This window comes from Argentina silus (genome assembly GCF_951799395.1).
Source record: "Argentina silus genome assembly, chromosome: 13".
NCBI lineage: Eukaryota > Metazoa > Chordata > Actinopteri > Argentiniformes > Argentinidae > Argentina > Argentina silus.
This window is the reverse complement of record NC_139667.1, coordinates 6,607,622-6,627,315: the sequence shown is the minus strand read 5'-3', so window position 1 is coordinate 6,627,315 and position 19,694 is coordinate 6,607,622. Positions and strand designations below refer to the sequence as shown.

The 19,694-nt window shown below is 46.5% G+C and overlaps 1 protein-coding gene across 1 annotated transcript; it reads right to left on the bottom strand.

Annotated features, from left to right (window-relative positions):
- Positions 1-465: 465 nt before the first annotated feature.
- On the bottom strand, positions 466-18,166 carry paplna (papilin a, proteoglycan-like sulfated glycoprotein). Its single transcript, XM_083683594.1, has 29 exons — positions 18,009-18,166; positions 16,525-16,587; positions 16,354-16,416; positions 16,046-16,149; positions 13,888-13,948; positions 13,120-13,222; positions 12,857-12,987; positions 12,494-12,617; positions 12,280-12,360; positions 11,797-11,969; positions 11,525-11,648; positions 11,212-11,338; positions 10,795-10,860; positions 9,249-9,453; positions 8,914-9,090; positions 8,522-8,672; positions 8,245-8,325; positions 7,221-7,419; positions 6,894-6,975; positions 6,559-6,691; positions 5,989-6,430; positions 4,412-4,570; positions 4,170-4,297; positions 3,845-3,959; positions 3,544-3,690; positions 3,271-3,398; positions 2,953-3,061; positions 2,510-2,685; positions 466-2,351 (listed from the first exon to the last, which is right to left on the bottom strand). Exons 3-29 carry the CDS (start codon positions 16,408-16,410, stop codon positions 2,179-2,181), a joined length of 3,756 nt encoding a protein of 1,251 aa, XP_083539720.1. The 5' UTR covers positions 16,411-16,416; positions 16,525-16,587; positions 18,009-18,166; the 3' UTR covers positions 466-2,178.
- Positions 18,167-19,694: the final 1,528 nt, after the last annotated feature.

Sequence of the window (19,694 nt, the reverse complement as noted above, 5' to 3'; positions counted from 1 at the left end):
GCATGGCGGGGGTGGAGTGTCTCAGTGTCTCGGTGGTCATGGTGGAACCGAGCCCTGCAGCACTGCAGGGGTGGAGAGCAACAGAAAAGGAGAGGATGTGGTCACAGAGCACGCCGAAGCAGAGCCCAAGTGCCGAAAAAACAACGTGCATGTGCAACCTTCCACCTCACCACATCCCACGCCATGCAAAACACACCTGACAGCTTCTCCGGTCTCGGCAAACACAACCGCCAGAGAGGCTGTGACATGGGAGGATGTTCCATTTTCTATGTCAACTGTAGTTACAACATGGGTTTCATGGCCTAGTGAGCGTTCCATGTGTGTCACATATACGTTGTTTCACACACACAGCTGTTTCATGTAATCTGTCGCAAGAAAAAGCTGTTTTGTGTAGTATGCCACCTGACAACAGTGTGTGGGGTTTTTGTGTAGCACCCAGCCTGATCTGTCATGCTGTGGGTACTCGCTGCACAGTACCATACAACAGGCTCTGTTGGATCCACACTAACAGACTCCAATAAAAAACCCAATTCTTCAGGCCTGCTGGCATGGAACCCATCCGCACTGGAGGGGTCCACCACTCCAGGACCAAGAGAAGTGAAAACCAGTTTGATCCCATCTGTAGCAGTCCAGCGGTACCAGTACAGGTTTGGGTTGCTGGTTCCTGATGCAGAGCAGGTGATTTTCATGGACGAGTTGGGTTGTAGGACATGGTTTAGAGGGCTCTGTACAACAATGATGCGCTCTGCCTCAATGCCTAAGGGAGAGAAGTAAGCTTTGAACTGATGGGGAGAAAAACAAATACAACTTTAGTCCATCAACTGATCTTTGGACTGGTCTTATGTTATCTAATGGAAAGGTAGACTTACACTTACATTTATACAGCAAGAAGCAGAGGAGAAAATGTAACTTCATGGCTGGTTCCTGGATAACTGACTGAAAGATTGGAAACTGCGGGAGTTGCAATATTTAGAAATGCTCTCTCACCCACAGAGACACACACACGCACGCACACACATACAGACAGACTTGAATTCAAGGAAGTTGTAGCAATGGTCTCGGTTAAGGTTTTTGTCTGACCTCTAGTGGTTGATTGTGGTACCTCCTAGAGACTGTCAATACAGGTACATACATGTACAAGGAAATAGGATAAGATCAATCCTACAAGGACCTTTATGGGGTTAAAGAGGCATTGCGCTAGAGCTCACATAATAGCAGCCACAAAACGATTAATCAAAATATCATTTTTATGTATCACAATAATTACAATGAAATGGAAAATAATAAACAGTGAACAACATTAAACAAAACGAATGCTGAGTTGGAATTGATTTGTTCTCCAGACAATAATGACCAATAAAGTATAGTCCTAAAAAAAGACCAATAGTCAAGCAAAGTTTTGGGTTACGAAGCTCCTGTCTGATCACTTTCATGTCCCACCAAAGTACCTCAGCTTGCAACAAGCGCTCTGGTTTCACATCAGTGAATGTGGTTTATATGATACAGCAGGTAGAAAATATTTCATTGGGAATATGGAATGACCATTAGGCTAGATTTACTTGTGTAAACACTTAAAATGACCACAAAAACTGATTCAGTTTAGAGTACAGGTAAAGTCCTGTCGGCCCTGTCCTGGCAGAGTGCATGTGTGAGTGTGTGTGTGTGTTGTACTGTAAATGTGGCTGCCAAAATGTCAGGGAGCGAGGCAAGGCGATTTGCACCCCATCCAGTGGCATGTCTTATTTCTTATTGATCCGTAAGATGAGTTGTGCTTGTATAACAAGCTGTATACTGTATACCTCTCTGTATACTGTATGTCCTCTCTCCAAGCTACAGTGGCACCATGTTCCCAAATAGAGTGGTTATACTCAATGTACTTATATACATGTACAGTACAGTAGATTCCCTGAACGAAAATATGCTCTATAGATTGTAAAGCTCTATGTTAACAGATGCAACTACACCTAAAGAGTGTGTCCCTTTTAGATTCTTGCACAGTTTGACAGATTGAAACGTGACCGTCCCCTTCTAGACAGTTCCTCAGCATGGGGAGCATGGAACAGGGTTTGAGTCTGTTTGGCAGTTCAGATTTCAGTGTTCAGGTTCTAAACTTGGGTGCCTCTGAACGGCCCCCAGCCTTGACCTTCTCCTTTCCACAGTCTTGTCCTCTTCTTGCTTCTACCCAAGCTGGCGAAACCTGTCGTCCCCCTGGGCATGCCTGGCACAGCTGGCACAGCAGAAACTGGAGTAGTACTGGCTGGAGCACAGGCGGGCATAAACTATCAGTTCACAGTTTGCTAGCTCCGGCTGGTCCACACATTCTGCTGGCACACCGATACCTGCATCAATCTCTAGAGGCAAACAGACATACAGAGAGGCAGTGAGAAAGAGTGACATTTTAATGATTTTTTCATTTCATAAATTAAATAGCAACTCCTGTGTTGGATGGGTGATTGGGAGGCTAGGAGTGGTTGTATTAAGGTAGGATGAGTGGGGTGAGTAGTTTTACCTTGTTGTGAGGACTTGGTGACACGCACATTGGCAGTAGCACTGACAGAGTAAGTTCCGGTGTAGGCATTGCAGGTGTAGGAGCCCTCGTCTGCCGGCTGAACGTTGTTCAGGATCAGACTACCATCTGATGACATCTGGACACGCCCGCCGTCTGGTCGCACTGGGACACCATTTCTAGGACAGAGGAAAGCAGAGCAAAAAAAATTAAGTGTAAGTGACATTTAGTCACTTAGTCTTGTTCCTGAAAAGCTGCAACATCCCATACAGCAGCATACAATGACACTGCAAATGAATCCTTCACTGAACCAATTAAGGCTATTGAGCCTTGTGAACAGAGAGAGGGCTTCAGTCTATATTCAGTAACAAAACATACAGTATATCATGATATGTGTAATGTGCAATAAGGACACTGCACAGAGAAAGAAAAGGCAGGTTATTCACCTAGACCAGCCCACATTGACGTTGTCCCCTGACACCACACAGGGGAGCTGGGCCGTGCTGCCTTGGGACACCTGCACGTTATTAGGAGCTGTGGTGATCCTCAGGTCTCCTGGGGAACGAATATGACACCAGGAAAATGGGAATGAGTCCTAATTTTACCTGATCAGATGAATACACCTTTGGTTGAAAGGAAACTAAGAGGCACAGTCACAGAGGTGTGGCCATAGAACACTATCACACTGTTCTATTGTCTCTGGGTGTGGCCCGGTCACAGAGACCATGATAAACATGTTATTGTGATTCTATAGGTCAAGTTACCTTGGACTTTGAGCTGCAGTTGCCTCTGCTCCAGCTGATGGTCAGTGGATGCCGTGCAAGTGTAGAGGCCTGAGTCATCAGACGTCAGCTGACCAATCACCAGGGTGCCATCTGAATGCTGGGTGTGTCTACAAAGCCGGCCACAACCAATCATATTAACGCATGGGACAGTCACGTCAACGTAAACACATGCCAACTCATTCTAGTACTAGCAGAAATACATGTCTTGTGGGTCCCACCTGCTGTAAATGCCTACTTTAACCAGATTGATACCTGAGAGAGAGGAGGCTCTGTCCACTCTTTGTCCACTGAATGCTGACAGATGAGATGGCTGAGGTTGGGATGATCCTGCAGGGAAGTCTGACCGTCTGTCCTGCCTTGCCCTCCAACGACAAGGAACCTGAATGGTCAATGCTGAACCTGAAATGTATGTTTATATTTGTTTCAGTGCGTTCATTGGACTATATGTAAGTGTGTTCATGTGCAATTGTATAGTATTGTATTGTGTCAATGTTTTAGAAAGAGAGAGAGAGAGAGGAGAGGCAGAGTGACAAATAATGTCAAGTATCTCTACCTGGGGGATGGTTTATGAGGAACCTGTGGGATTGATGGCTGAATGACTCCTGTCCCTGGCCTGTCTGCCCCATCCTGGGGGACAAAGATGTCCAGATCAACCTGGGGTGATCCCTCTGTCACACACACGCACGCACACACACGCACGCACGCACACACACACACACACACACACACACACACACACACACACACACACACGCACAAACACACGCACGCACACGCACACACGCACACACACACACACACACACACACACACACGTGAGGATTAGATGGAACTTTAAACACATTGTCTAAGCATAAGCTACTGTAGCTGTGAGTTACCTGAGACAGACAGAAATATGTAGCGGTGATCTCTCTCACGGCCCCGGGTAGCCACACATAACCTCCAACCAGAGTCTGCCATGGTGAGAGGGCCAACTAAAAGGGAACCATTAGGTTGCTGATGATGCCTGGGGACAGAGGTGGATGAGAGATTGATAGATACATATATTGATATTTACACAATACAGTATACAGCTAAATAGGGTCACTACTCAGTCAAGCAGTGAGTGTGCTCTACTCACCTAGAGGCAGAGAGAAGGACACCATCTCTTCTCCACTCCACTGTGACAGTGGAGGACGGGGGTGGGCTGACTCTGCAGGGCAACACCACTGTCTGTCCCACCAGTGCCTCCACTGCAGAGGGGTCCGACTTGTCGATGCTCACTCCTGAGATGGTCAAGCTGTGGGACGGGTGGGGGTTCGAAGACAAGAGGGATAGAGAGAGTAGAGAAAGAAAGAGAGAGAGAGAGAGAGAGAGAGAGAGAGAGAGAGAGAGAGAGAGAGACAGAAAAAAAAAGAAAGAAAGAAAAGAAAAAGATAAAGAAAGAAAAGAAATGAAAGAAAAGGGTGGAGTTGAAGGGGAAGAGAAAAAGGAATAGAGGAGAGAGAGAAAGAGTCACTTTATGCTCTACTGTTGGCAACAGCACAGCAGGTCCAGGCAGTCACCAAAGCTCAGCATAAAGATCAGCCTTTTACCCTGGCTTCATCAGGGAGTCAGACAGAGAGGGCTAGGAAACAGAGGTACCAGTGTTAGCCCAAAGGAGGGCCATGCAATAGCAACAGAGGAGAACACAACTCAAGCCACAATATTAGGAGCAGCAGAAACAAATCACACAGTTGGTCTCCAAAGGGTGGTAGATGTCTAAGTCTAAAAACGAACATGAATCCCCCAAAACTACAAACAACAACAAAACAAACTAACAAAACAAATCCATATTAATAATAACACCACTGTATGATTCGGCTTGTGGAGTGTGACACAAAAGAAAGCCCTGTAAGTACACAAAGGTGAGAAGGAAGAAAGGGTTTAGCGACTACAGACAGACAGACAGACAGACAGACAGACAGACAGACAGACAAGGACGAATGGAGCGTCACAGCAGATCCTTTATTAGTTTCAATTAATGAATGACATTAGAGGAGACAGGAAGCACAAAGATGGCACAGGGGAGGTGACCAAGTGAGGGGGGGGGGGGGGGGGGGAGGCACTAACACGACATCTATGAGCAAGTAATGGAGGTAGAGGGCTCAAGTCTGCGTGAGAGAAGATAAAGAGTCCCAGAAGCATACATCACTGTCCAATAGGGCCGCTGTGAGATCATCAACCTGTCCTGGGATTGGTCAAGATTAAAGCAAGTGGGCAAGCGTGCCTGGTGCTGCATGTGTGAGCGAGGTCAAGTGTGTCTGTGGAGCGATAGCGTAGAGATAGTGTGTTTCTAAGCAAATATATGCCTGCGAATAGCATGGGTGCATATGAGCGCTGTAAGCATAAATATCTTAGTAAGAGTGTGTGTGTGTGTGTGTGTGTGTGTGTGTGTGTGTGTGTGTGTGTGTGTGTGTGTGTGTGTGTGTGTGTGTGTGGGTGTGTGTGTGTGTGCGTGTGTGTGTGCGTGTGTGTGTGCGTGTGTGTGTGCATGCGCATTCAGGAGTTTGTCTCTGGGCTACGTGGACTTTGTTGCCCACTGGCTCATCTCAGGTCGAGGCGGGGCAGGGCAGGGCCTGGGTGCATTCCTTCTGAGGGGGGTAATGCCAGCTGGTCAGAGTGAGCTGGCAGCAGGGAAGCAGGGTGGCTGTGTGCCCTGGGTCCGCAGGGTCTTACCTCGCTGCCGGGTGGGTCTGCTGGACTGCCCTGACAGTGGGGCGGCGGGGACGCAGATGGGCCCTGGCCCTGTGGGCATCGATGGCAGCGGATGTGCCGCTGTTCACAGTGAAAATCCTGCCCATGTCACGGCCCCGGCCGGGTGTGGATCCTCCGGGGGTGTTGACTGGACCAGGGGCCTGCTGGATGGGCTGGATGGGCTGGACGGGCTGGACGGGCTGGACGGGCTGGGCGGGCTGGCTGCGCTGTCTGGGCTGGCTCGACTGAGCAGCCTGACACGCCGTCTGGCACTCTGCACGGGTCATGAAGTTGTTTTCGTTGCCATGGCAGCCACCATACCAAAAGTGGACACATTTGGAGGCAGTGATGTCATAGTGGTAGCGAGCCGTCCAGCCACTACAAGAACCAGCAGCACGGGGCAGGGAGCAGGTGGAGCGCTGAACTGCAGGGGGAAAACAGAAGACATTCTTCACACTGCTCTTAATACCACTTAATACCATGCAACAACAAAAAGTGAAGCACAAACAAATACACAAACACAATGTAAAAACAAAGCTTTCCATCTCTCACCGCTGTTGGGGGGATTGGGGCAGCCCTCCCCATTAGGCCCTCCGGCGGGGGTCACACGGTCAAAACAGCACCCATAGGTGGTGGTGCGGCACTGCACGCCGTTCTCAGCCGGAACAGGAACAATGGGAGCGGCCTGAGAGGTGAAGGGATAGGGGAAGAGGGGGAGAGGGGGAGAGGGGGAGAGGGGAAGAGGGGGAGAGGGGGAGAGGGGGAGAGTCAGAATAAAAGTGGGGTACATTACATTACATTTATGGCATTTAGCACTGTATTGTACATAAGCCAATGATTTGGGGTAAAAGGGCCGTGGAAAAGAGATTGCACAAGGCCTTCCTTACCGTGGGGGGTAGGGAATATTCCTGACACCCCTCCCTGTTGGGTCCCTGTGCCGCAGTCACACCATCCTGGCAGCATCCATATCTGACATACAGACAGGAAAGAATAAGAGAGAAAACTGTAGCAACAAAACTACATTCAGGAGCCCAATCAGCCTAACCCAGTTAAGTGCAACTTTTGTGGTCAGCACTGGCCTTACCACACAAGACGTGAAAAACATAATTGGTCTGTGGCCTCGGAAGGATAAAACTCACAAATAGACCCCACACTTTTCTATATTCTGCTCGGCACCCCACCATAATGAGGGGTTAGAGATGGCAGATGGCTACCTGGTCTGGGTGCAGGAGGGCCGGACAGGGGCAACGGTAGGGGCTTGTGGGCAGCCCTGACCCTGGGGGCCCCTGGCTGTCGTGTGGCTGCCTGGGCAGCAGCCATAATAGGACTGGCTGCAGTGCTGGGCCGGGGCGTAGCTGTGAGGGTCATACACTGTGTTCGTCTGGGCCGGGTCCACATTCTCGGGCCTGTGGACTAAGAACAGCGTGGTCTTAGACAGGGCACAGCAGAGAGACTCAAACACTTAGCTACTGTAGAGACATTATTAGAACCATGCGGAGAAACGACGCACTATGTAGCGAGACCACATGATGTTACCACTCAAGAGCATGTGGAGAGATTACCTGCCACACAGAGAGCTCACACACACACACGGAGAGAGATCACGCTGTGCTGAGATTGTCATTCACACAGTGAGCGCTGCAAAACGAAGGAGAAGCTGACGGAGAAATACCTGATTGGGATCGTTCAAATAGTGAGCACTACCAGAACACGAACCAGAACACGGAACAGTGTCAGAAAACACACAAGCAACGAGCGAAAGAACACACGCAAGAGCTCACCCTCACAATCAGTCGCCACTGGGGCAGCATTAGACAAGAGAACATGCCAGAAACAGCACAGTCCAGGGCAACTCTCACTAACACACTTCAGTGCCTCGCAAATATTTTAATCAGACTGACAATGCCCATAGACCCCTGAAAACATGTCAATCAGGCCTGGATAATTAGTGCTGGAACAGGGGGTGGACAAGGAGAGAGACAGGGGGGGACAGGCGGGGAGGGGGGAGGTTGGGGGGGGGGGGACAGGCAGGGGACAGGCAGGGGGTGAAGGGCTTTAGGTAAGCTGGATAGAAAGGACATGACAGTGCAGAAGTGAGACCGGCAGTTGAACATTAGCCTGAGCTGTTATTGTGGTCATTTTCTTGAAAAATGTTTTAAAACTATATATTTTTTAAAAAGACAAGACAGAAGGGGCATGGAGTGAGAGAGTAGATGAGGCGACAAAATGACCAGAAACCTGTTGCGTGGTCTGGGACGTAGGGCTGGAAGCCTTGCTGTGTGTTGTCATGGCCTCTAGGGTCCTGCATGCTGGGCGCCACTGGACAAACAGAAGGAGAGATATACACACACACACACACACACACACACACACACACACACACACACACACACACACACACACACACACACACACAAAGAGATACAAACAAACAAAAACATGGGTCAGATTCATGGCTGTGTACACATAAACATCTCTGTGGGCTGTGAGACGGAGGTGCTGGGCATTCTCTCACCCTGTGGTCTGTAACAAGCCTGTGGGTTGCATTTCTCCACAGTGGAGGGTTTAGGGTAGGCGCTACACCGCTCCACTGGGTACAGGTTCCTCTGGCTGTCTGAGCAGATCACCTGGCGCTCACGCAGCCCTGAGCTACAGCTCTTGGAGCACTAGGGACAGGGGTCAAAGAGACAATTACAGAGGGCAGATATCTATGCCTCATCAACTTTCCTGTGTGTGTGTGTGTGTGTGTGTGTGTGTGTGTGTGTGCGTGCGTGCGTGCGTGCGTGCGTGCGTGCGTGCGTGCGTGCGTGCGTGCGTGTGTGTGTGCGCGTGTGTGTGCGCGTGTATGTGTCTACTGTATGTGTTTGTGTGTATTTGTGTGTGTTAATGAAGAGTCCTGCCACTCACCAGTCCCCAGTCGCCAATATGCCAGTTGATGCGGCTTGGGCAGGCGGGCATGTGACAGGGCTGGACATGCACTGGGCGGTGCAGGCCGCTACAGGTGGTGTCGGCTAACTGTACTGATCCTGCACCAACACACATCACCTCCCTCGTCTGCTTCCCAACCCCACAGGTCACTGAGCACTGCAGACAACACACAACAGAAAGAACGATGAAGAGAAATCCAGAGGCAGTTATAATTCTCGAAGTGACTAAGTCACTAATTTCTCTGTCATCTCATTCCCCCCCCCAACCCCCCCTCCCCCAGATAGCTCTGCTGGCTGTAGTAACTAACAACCCACCTGGCTCCAGACTGAGGCTCTGTACTCTGCACATTTCTGCATGTTGCAGTTCTGCAGGGTGGTAGGGGCCTGGGAGTAGGCAGCACAGACAGCGTCCTCCACCACATGGGGTCCTGACGCGTCGTGAGAGACACACTGCACGCTCCGCATCTGGGAGCCGCCGCCACACGTGACAGAGCAGGCGTTCCATGCGCCCATCTCCCAGCTGACACGTCCACAGCGGTCAAGAGGGGAGGGAGGGGGAGGGAGGGAGGGAGGGAGGGAGGGAGGGAGAGATGGGAGTTAATAACAGAATGTTTTTCCTAATCTGACCCAATGCTGTGCAGAATCATTGCCCTCCAAGCCCCTCGCCACCAGCTACACACACCAAAGCCACAAGCTGCCACTTTCAAATCAAGCCAGCAACAAAGAGGATTCTGGTTTGTTTTCTATCAATGGTTAGTTGATAAGACACTAATCACTACAAGCAGTGATTAGTTTACAGACACAGACACACACTTAAACATAGGGAATAACAGTGACCGAGAAAAATCTTATTATCATGTGGTATGATAATAAGAGTGATCAAACTTTATCCTCCCAAATTACCACTCTGTACACAGCGCTTTACCCTCTCAAATTACAAATTCCACTTTCAGAGGGACTAGATTACCGTGACTGTAATGTATGTAAAGTATGTAATCAACTATTTTATTTGTCCATACTCCAGGTGACTGTGCAACTAGAGACTAATGAGGTTATGCTCTCCTGGTCAGAGTTTAGGCTGCCCAGGGTTCATAGCCGTCTCAGGTTTCTGAAGAACACTACCAAAGGGAAGGACCAGGAAATACCGCAGAGTCACTGAGGCCACTGCTATTTACTGCCTAGACACTAGTGGTGCCTAGCATACAGATGTACATCAAGCCATCACACAAATAACTTCAACACACAACACTTCACATGTGCACAGTCATTATTTTAGCATCAGCTACACATAAACTATGTTTATAGACACGGACAGAAAGTCTTTATTGACCCAACTGTACTAAAGCAATCAGACAGCAACCCAGCTTAGGGATCAGGGGCCAGGGGTCAGAGGTCAAGGAAGGGACCTCTTTGATGCAACTCTTGCATCAAATCATTGCCCTTTCCCAGTGGGAAGAAGTCTTAAAAAGGGTCAAGACAAATAGAGGGCACACCGGGGAGGTGAAAGGAGATCTCTGAGCTGGACAGTTGCCCCACGCCTTTGTTCTTGATCCCACATGGAAGAACAGGCTCTCACACTCTAAAACACAGACGGTAATACTGAACTCAAACACATATCATGGAGTGGAAAGTATGTGCTAGATGTGTCTTATTTTTTAATGAAACAAACTGTTATATCGGTGTCTATGTAATAATAAATAATAATACATTTAATCCCAAAATGCTAAAATCTCAATGTCCAGGTTATCTTTAAATCCCGGTATTAAGTGGATGATCTGAATGGATATATATATATATATATGATGACTTTGTGTTTGAGGTCACGCTCTCCTCCTTTTGGCCTCAGTAGGCTCTGTGTTACCTGTACACATATGTTCTGGGCCTTTCTGAAGGTTTCCACAAATGTGGTGGATACAGGTACGCCATCCTTTCAGAACAGGAACAACACACCCAGAGAGGTGAGACCCAGGGGCTCAGCCAGCTCAGCCCACTGAACAATCACCACTCTGAACAATTGTAACATCCATTTAAAAATAACTGTGGACCATTTCTATGTACTGTACATGCACTGAATCTAGAATTTCCAATCAGGCCATTATCTCAAGCCTAAAAAAACCCAAAAACAAAGGCAACTGCCATCTCGCAAAACACAATATGATAAAACACTGGCTCATAAATATTATTTTGTACATGTATACCACAACTTTGATACACTTACGGTTTAGTTAATCATCAAATCACTTTGAAATAGCAAGCCCAATAAGGACTTCTCACTCACCTGCTTGTCTGTGGGCAGGGCTGGGGGTTACATGTACGGTTGCTGACGGGGCGTGGCAGGGAGGAGCACAGGTAATCTGGGTAGGACTCGTTATCAATGGCACAGAACACTAGGCGAGACTGGAACCCTGGGGGAGGGAGCACCAGTTCAATCCATACAGGATGCAAAAGGACTGTGTCAAGACATTTACATTGATTTTTACAGGATTGAAAGGACTGAGAATCAGATCAATGACATGGAGTTCTGCTGTTCTGATTGTTACATTTAAAATGACTTCATTATGCATCAGATAAGAGCAACTCTCCGCACTGACCTGACCCACACTCTTTACTGCAGGCTGACCAGGAGCCATAGCTCCAGTAGTATCCCTCCCTGGAGCGCCCGTTGGGCAGGTAGTACTCATACTCTACCCCCTGGTTAGGCTCCTGGCTGATCAGCTGAGAGGACACAGGTGGACACGTTATCTAAATGTATTCTGCGATCTGTTTCAACAGTGGTACTGTGTATAGATTTTTTTTTTTTAAAAAGCACAAATGAGGTAAACCCAAACATTGCAGTGCCACTACAGCTGAGGTGGGGACTGACCTCAATGACAAGTGGTTCAGTGGTGGGGCCACGGCCTATGATGGTCTCAGGGGTCATCTCCCCCTCGGCACCTCTCTGGTAGTACAGCATGGTGCCAGCGATGGGCGTGGCCCGGGAGAACTCTATGACCCAGTGCCCGTTCAGGTAATACTCTCCACGCAGGTTCTTAATAGCTGACAATACAGACACACTAGACTCAGTCACAGTCAACAAACAATGGTATACAGCTCTCCTGGTACAACTGTCTCATGCTCATCTAATGTCCTCATGAATTGATGATAAGCCGTAGAACAAGGTAAGCAAGCTCTTTGACCCCCTCCATTCAAAAGAGTTATTCTTCAATTCATATTGAATTCATCTGATTTCAATATGCCTGTGTTGAGAAATCAAAGGAAATAAGACACAAGACACAGACAGAACAGTTGATTGGCCCAGAGTGCCAGGCTCTGTCCAGGCTAACCATGCAGTGGTGCAGGGACTCACCCAGGTAGTTGCGAGTGGGGACCGTCTCTCTGATGCTGATGGTGGTGGCGCCCACGGGGATGATGAACATCTGGTTGTATCCTGGGAGAAGAACGGTGTCATAGACCCTTTAGTGAGTGGATATTCCATGGAACATTCCATAGAAGTGATATTCCAATGGTAGAATTCGGCAAACATGCAGAATTCACAGCCATTCCTCTACAATGCAGTGTACCTTTGGGCAGGTTGGTTGCGGAGAAGGTGTTCCTGACTGGGGAGCAGGACTGTCCATTTCCCCCACACTGCAGGCAAGGGTCCTCCTGCTGGGGAGACTCCAGCATATTGTCACAGCCCAGGCGCTGGGGATCAGAGGGAGACAGGCAAGTATGGGGTTAATGGGATGGAGGAGAGTATTTTTTTTTTTTTGGGGGGGGGGGGGGGGGGGGTTCTCAGAGCACCCTTACTGGAATTGACCTGACATCTAAGAAGAGTCAAATGTGTCTGGGCCTGTATCCACTCAAAAACATGAGTGAAACTGAAACTGTGTTGTAAATGGCAAACTCAAATAAAACCTCCCCTCAATAGTCTCAAAGCATACCTTGCAGACGCCGCCCACACAGACATCCCTCCTGCCAGGGTGGCAGTGTGTCCCATCAGCCACTGAACTCCGGTGACGGTAGAAGAAGTTCTCTCCCCTGGGCATGCAGTTCAGCTCACATGGGTTCTCAGCTGTTGGATTTGAACACATTTCATTTGTTCATTGTTCACCCCCTCCTCATCAATGGTCTTGATATTTCTCACAACATCCAACTTACACAGTCACTGGCCAAACGCCCCCAGCCTAAGCATCTCCTGACTCACCTCCATAGTATGGAAGCCACTTGTAAAGTTTCCCTTGGAAGTCAGTCCCGTCAAACTGAGAGCACTGCTCCTCACGGAAATCCCTGGATCCCTCAGGACACTCCTATGTGAAACATAATGGAGGGTCATGGGTTCGTCAGGGCGTTAGTGCAGGACATAGAAAAACATGGGGTAGAGCCATATGACTGAGTTATTGCAATGATTTATGGGAGAAAGGGAAGGGAAACAGGAAACAAAACATTAAACACAAGGCATGCTATAGTTGAATACAGTGACCCAGCTTGCTCTTTCCTATCAACGTACTCATATGAACTTAACCTTTAAAACAAATGTTTAATCCTCAAATATTGCAGACGGCAGATTGATAAATATATTCCCCTCTAGTCAAAGTCTTTGTGATTTCAGGCAAAAATCAGATATATGCGGTGAAATGCAGTTGGTATGACATTCAAACTGGAGGTGTTTGTCATTAATCATTGTGACACATGGATTTTATGGGTTCATCACAGGTACCAACCTGACTTCATGATAAAAGGAAGAATGCATTTTACATGGTAAACTTTACATTACAAGAGAGAATAGCTACAGAGAAATAGCTATTGAAAATTCACTGCATAGGAAAAAAAGAAAATCAGCATTTGCTTACAAAAGAATAAGACAAACAGTCATGTCTACAAGTTAAGACAACATGAGATGTGGTTAAGAAGACAGAACACAGTCATGTCTACAAGATGCTGAAAGGTGGTAAATCAGAGTCATGTTGTTCACCTGGATGTTGCATGAACTGTAGGACTTGTCTGGCCCCACACAGTTATTGCCTCCATCCATCCTGAAGGGAACATAAAGACCAACGGTTATTCTTGAACAGTCAAAACATTAATTACAGTTTGGGGAGGGAAGATGACACCATGTTTTAAAGACATCAGCAGTGTTGTTAAGTCTGACCTTTCACCTACATCAACACACATGCATGCAACCAACCAAGAGGCAACAAATAGTTTTGAGTCGTGTCTCGACAAAAGGTTTGGAAGGGTGGTGAAGAGAGGCGCCTTTCCCTCCAGGCATGTATATTATCGTAATGACCAGTGACTGAACGTGCCTCAAGCTCAATCACAGATTTATTCCATCTTTAAGCGTCAATCAAAGATTGAAGCAGAAATCTATATGAGGGCAATAACAGCAGGATCATACTACACTCAGGTTGAGATAATCCTCATTGCCCTTAATTCATTTCCTAGTAGGCTTCAGAAGTCAGCTGAGTGATCTAATAATGGAACGTACAGGTGTGGCTTCTGACTAATCTGCCTGATCGTACACAACAGAGCACCTCCAGGTGAGCAGCACCGGCCTGTGTTCCCTTCCCGCTCCCTTCTTACTCATAGCTCACTCACAGAGGGCAGGCTGTCTGACTGTGTGGGTGAGTCAGAGGAAGACTGACAACAATAATGGATCACAGGTAGAGAGAACTTAACCTTAGCCTTGGGTGTGGGTGGGTGACACACACACCCACACACAGATACACACACACACACACACACACACACACACACACACACACACACACACACACACACACACACACATTATCATTAAATGAAATGACAGTCAATTCAGGAATGTAATTGCAGTCCTATGGATAAAGTCAAGCCATGTTGAAATGAAATTTAACAGTTTTTTCTCCAAAATATAACAACCTACGTGAAACAACTGTCATCAGAAAGCTGTGCTTCAGCATGTCTAGTGAACATCTCTGTTTTAATAAACTCCTGCTAATATGTAGGCATCCAGGGTAGAGCCCGCAGGCGGATACCTGAAAAAGCTTATCAGTTATTCCACTTACAATCCTGAACCCCCCAGTGTCATCACTCAATCCTTTAGACACCAGCTGCTGGCCATTTTGTGGCAAGTTTGCAATCGCAGCATAAATGACTGATATATCACTTTTAGGCAAGCAGCTTAGACCACAACTTAAAGAGACATGAATAAAGACATTATTTTTCAAATTATTCTAAATGTTCGACATCTTAAGAATATCCTGTGCCAGTGGAGTAAGACAATGTAATAGTGCACTCCAATAGATGTGACCACCTCAATGGAAAAGATGAAGTCATACCAGAGAAAGGGTGGGGTAAAGGTTGGGTTTGGGTGGGGTAAGGGTGGGATACAGTTTAGGTATGGGAGGGGAGACTCCCTGCCCAATGGGAGGAAAGGTATAGGGCCGTTTAGGAAACGTATGAAATGCAAGAGGGAACATGTCCGCTGGATTCCAGATTTATGGGCACAATGCTTACCATGTACAGTACTTGACATAGCCTCTACCATTCACTCTCACTCTATCCTGCTCAACGTCTAACCCTTGATCAAGCATTAAAGGGATAGTTCATACTAATTACAAGATCAAATATTGGGTTCCTTACCCTGAAATGAGTCTATGGACAAGGACAAACTTCAATCAACACTTTGGTTCTGTTAATCTGGGCACTAACTCACAGCCAATTGTTAGCATTTTCAACCAAAACCCAGTGCAAGTCAATGGACCCTAACAATAAGCTGTTAGTTACTGCGTTACAACAAGACACATGAACTCAATTTCACTCTTCATCCTCTTTTGGCAGTAGACTGACTGGAGATGGCAAGAGACAACACCCGTCTTAAAGATAGAAGAATCTTATTCAAGCTAGAGAGCCACTCCCTGCAATCTCTAAGTCACATCCTACCCTGTAACTCCAGGGTATTCTTGAGACATAAGCGTATCAACCCTGAACAACACAGCCCTGAGAAGAGTGATAGGATACATTGTGAATACATGAGTATTCACATACATGAGTGTAAGCCAATACCTCCTGCCATATATTACAAGTGTGTACATGTACAGTAGTAAAGAAGAAAATAAACAGGTAAACAAATGAAGAGAGGGAGAGCTTACCTTTGGGTGATACACCTCCTTGTTCTCATGGTCACTCCACTGCCACAGCTACGACTGCATTCTCCATAAGGCCCCCATTGCTCCCAATAGTCTCCACTGGGCAGCTGAGCAAACAAAAATCCTTTAATGTAATGGCAAATTCTCCTTCTTCTAGCATTGTGACTGCCAATGGCCCCTGGTCCGAGCATTGATTACTTTATCTTATGATGACCGATGGATAGATGATTCACTTACTTTACCAAATGCCATAAATGTTCATTATGTATTGTTAACATGGATTTCTATCAGGTCATTACATGCCTACTTACCAGAAAGGCTGGGGCAAGGAGCAGCTGCAAGACCGCCAGAGGCAACAGCACCTTCATTTTTCACTAGGGAGGGCACAACCAGTTAGTCATAATACTGTAGTGTAGCCACAATAAAGCACAGAATGCGTATGTTAATGATAAGACACTCTTTTTCACAAAATCAGCATTTACCTGGGCTTTTTTTCTGGTCTGTTACACAAAAGCACCTCTGCCTTCAGATACAGATGTTCTCGTCTGCGAAGAAAACCAGACCGCATTTATCAAACATCCACAGTGAATAAAAAGCAGCACCAGCTCATCTACATTTGACTGGAATAAGCCCGTGGCCTAATAGAATTTCAGGGTGAATGCTTGGAGATTTCCCCTCCCCAAAGCCAAGCTGAATAATCAGTTTGGGAACAGACTCACGTGTGGGTGAGTCAGCAGCCCACGCTCTCCCTCCACCGCAACACGTAATTGCTTAATTGAGATGAAATATTTATGCTTTTGCTCTTATGTGAACCAGCTGGAGTGATTGTTGTTTGTTTGTTTGTTTTTTCTGGCTGTTATCAGGGCAGCAGGGGGTTTACGCCCGCTGAGGTAGCCGGATGGCATGGGTCTGCCAAGCCCCTTCTGATCCACAGGGTATGGGTACAGGATACCCACACATTTAGCGCGTTTAGCCTGGGGTGGGCGGACACCCCATGTGAGTGGGCAAGAAGTCAGGGACAAAGCCGTGCCAGAATTTTGAGGGGCAGTGACCATATTTGTCCGGACTGATCTGACTGTCCGTAATTGCGCCCACTTGAAGCTTGTTATTGGTGTCAGTGCTTCCAGGCAGTAGCTCTATGAGCCTATTGTGTTTAACGTATTCTGCCAGGGGGGCAGAACCAAGTGCAATGATTCTAAGATACTCAGTACTGATAGAATAAATGAGTTGGCCCCCCATCTTTCGATAATACTGACAAAGACATGCATGCACACTCACACACGCGCACAAACACACCGACTCTCTCTCTCACACACACACACACACACACACACACACTCACTCACTCAACACACACACGCACACGCACACGCACACACACACACACACACACACACACACACTCACACACTCACAAATTAAATACCTTAATCAATATAGTACGAACAGAATCAAGAGCTGTATTACAATGTATTTTGTGTAACATGTATCATCCATCTCATCATTGTGTTAGTGTCTATTGCCTGTTCTGTCACCTATTGGCTCAACAATGTATTACTTACTTCTGTCCTGCATTTCATAAGAAATCAAGGAGAATATATATTTTACCACCCTCTGACTTTGTGCAAATAAAAACAAGGAATACTTTAGATTTTAGTGATGCTCTTTCTCTCTGCCAGTTAATGAAAGTGCTGACCTCACAGCAGAAAATAAAGTTATGTGGAGACTTAGGTGGCCGTGATATAATAATATAATAATATAAATCAAATGTGCGCACTAATGAAGATGCGGAATTGCCTCGGCTTGTACCAGTTATGTTAACTTCAACGCACTTCTACCAACGAGCACATCGAATGTGGAATGCGTGAGGTAAGATGTTTAATAATAACGGGACATGGAACTGAACATGTTTGGAATATAACATAATTCATCAATCTGAAATTGCTTGACAATGATGATAACTTACCCGTTCAGCAATATGCGTCCCTTCAACCCGTCCAAAAACACCTGGTGAATCCGCGCTGGGGTGCCTCCGGTGATGTCTAATATTGCGGCGTCTCCCTGGCGCTTAGTCTCGGCAGGGAGTGTTTGGTATGAGCCTTGTGTCCGTTGTCAGAAAAGTCTCCTGTTATGAGGAGGTTTTCTAGCTAGACCCCTTTTCTTTCTGTTTCCAACAGGAAATTGAACCGAGAAGAAGGAGTTCAGTCCGTGTTAAACCTCTTCTGCGTCATTCGGCTAACCACTGCGTATCCAAGGCAATTATAGTGTGCTGGTGACAGAAATGTGGTGTATTATTGTGAAGCTATAATTTGAGATTGTAAAAATAGCTGTTAATGAACATGTGCATTTGTAAGAAGATCCCCCTTATAATGTTCAAGATGGGTTTTTCAATAATTTGACATTTCCCTTCCCATAGCCTACTATAAGAGTAAGAATAGCAGTTCAGATTTGGTAATGACCGCTAAAACTAGGGTGTTAGCCAAGTTTCTCCCCTATAACAGTTCAAAGGTTAACCTAATCAATATAGATCTGAACAATGTTTACTGACAATAGAAGCTCTGAACAAATGCATTTGGAACCATATACAGTAAGTTGCCATGCAATGCCATATCATACCATACCATACCATACCATACCATATTACCATACAAATCATGAAACATTATGTATCAAGATTATGATATATTATCACCAATCTAACATGTAAAGGATGTCAAATCACAATGTTTCCTAGACAACAGATGTGAGAACCCCACATCATTGAGTCTGATTGATGATGCCCTCACCTTTTTTGAGAGATTAATTTTTAGGAGGGACATATAAGAAACCAGAAACATATAAGAAACCACTTTCAATGTCAAAAAGACCTAAAGATTCTTTTTTTTTTTATAGAGGACTGAGACTTATGTTCACATGATCTCTAACTTGTACAGGTTGTTAAAACAGCACATGAAAACGATCTGAGATGAGCGGTTATTTTGGGGGGTTAAAAAGGAAACCACAAGAGCCACTATGAGGGCTGTGTTTAGTAAAGTACCACCATATGTTTCCCAAACTGGCTTCCCCTCCCCTCACTTTAGGGGGTGAGGTTTCTGGGAACACAGTGATCCCAACTTCTTCTCCTCTTTGGGAAGAAACACACAAACAAACTGCAATTATGGAAAGCCAAGTGGTATGTGAAAATATGTATTTGGGTGTAATCATTGTCTACTTCATTGGGCAACTTCCACTTGTACCAACATTTTATACTGTTCACTCTTTTTATGATGTGTCTCGTTACACTGTCCAGGGGATTCAAGCGGCACATTGATAGAAGCTGTATTTCCTGGTGCCCCTAAGATTGCCCCATTATGTAAACAGGATAAGGTATATTTACAGTAAAGAGCAACACTGTCACACACATTGATCAGGGTCTTTATTATTCATCTTTTGTCTTCCATGAGATTCTTTATATCATATGGAAAGCATGCATGTCCCCGGTGAAAGATTAGCAGCAGGAAGGTGCTTCTTCAGGATCATAAGGTTGATGCGTCTCTTAGCCTTGGCAGGTAGAGAATGTGGAGGCTTACAACAGCCTCTGTCCTCCAAGTTGAATGGGGGTGGGGGAGAGAATGCTAGAGAAATCAGACTAATTGCCACTAGGAAAGGAGAG

Coding starts and splice junctions, on each gene's coding strand:
- paplna (XM_083683594.1), bottom strand. CDS start 16,410: ATGAAGGTGCTGTTGCCTCTGGCGGTCTTGCAGCTGCTCCTTGCCCCA. Junction 9,454..10,794: donor CCCAGAACATATGTGTACAG/GTAACACAGAGC, acceptor TGGACGTGTCAG/CTGGGAGATGGGCGCATGGA. Junction 3,399..3,543: donor CAGAGCCTCCTCTCTCTCAG/GTATCAATCTGG, acceptor CCGGCTTTGTAG/ACACACCCAGCATTCAGATG.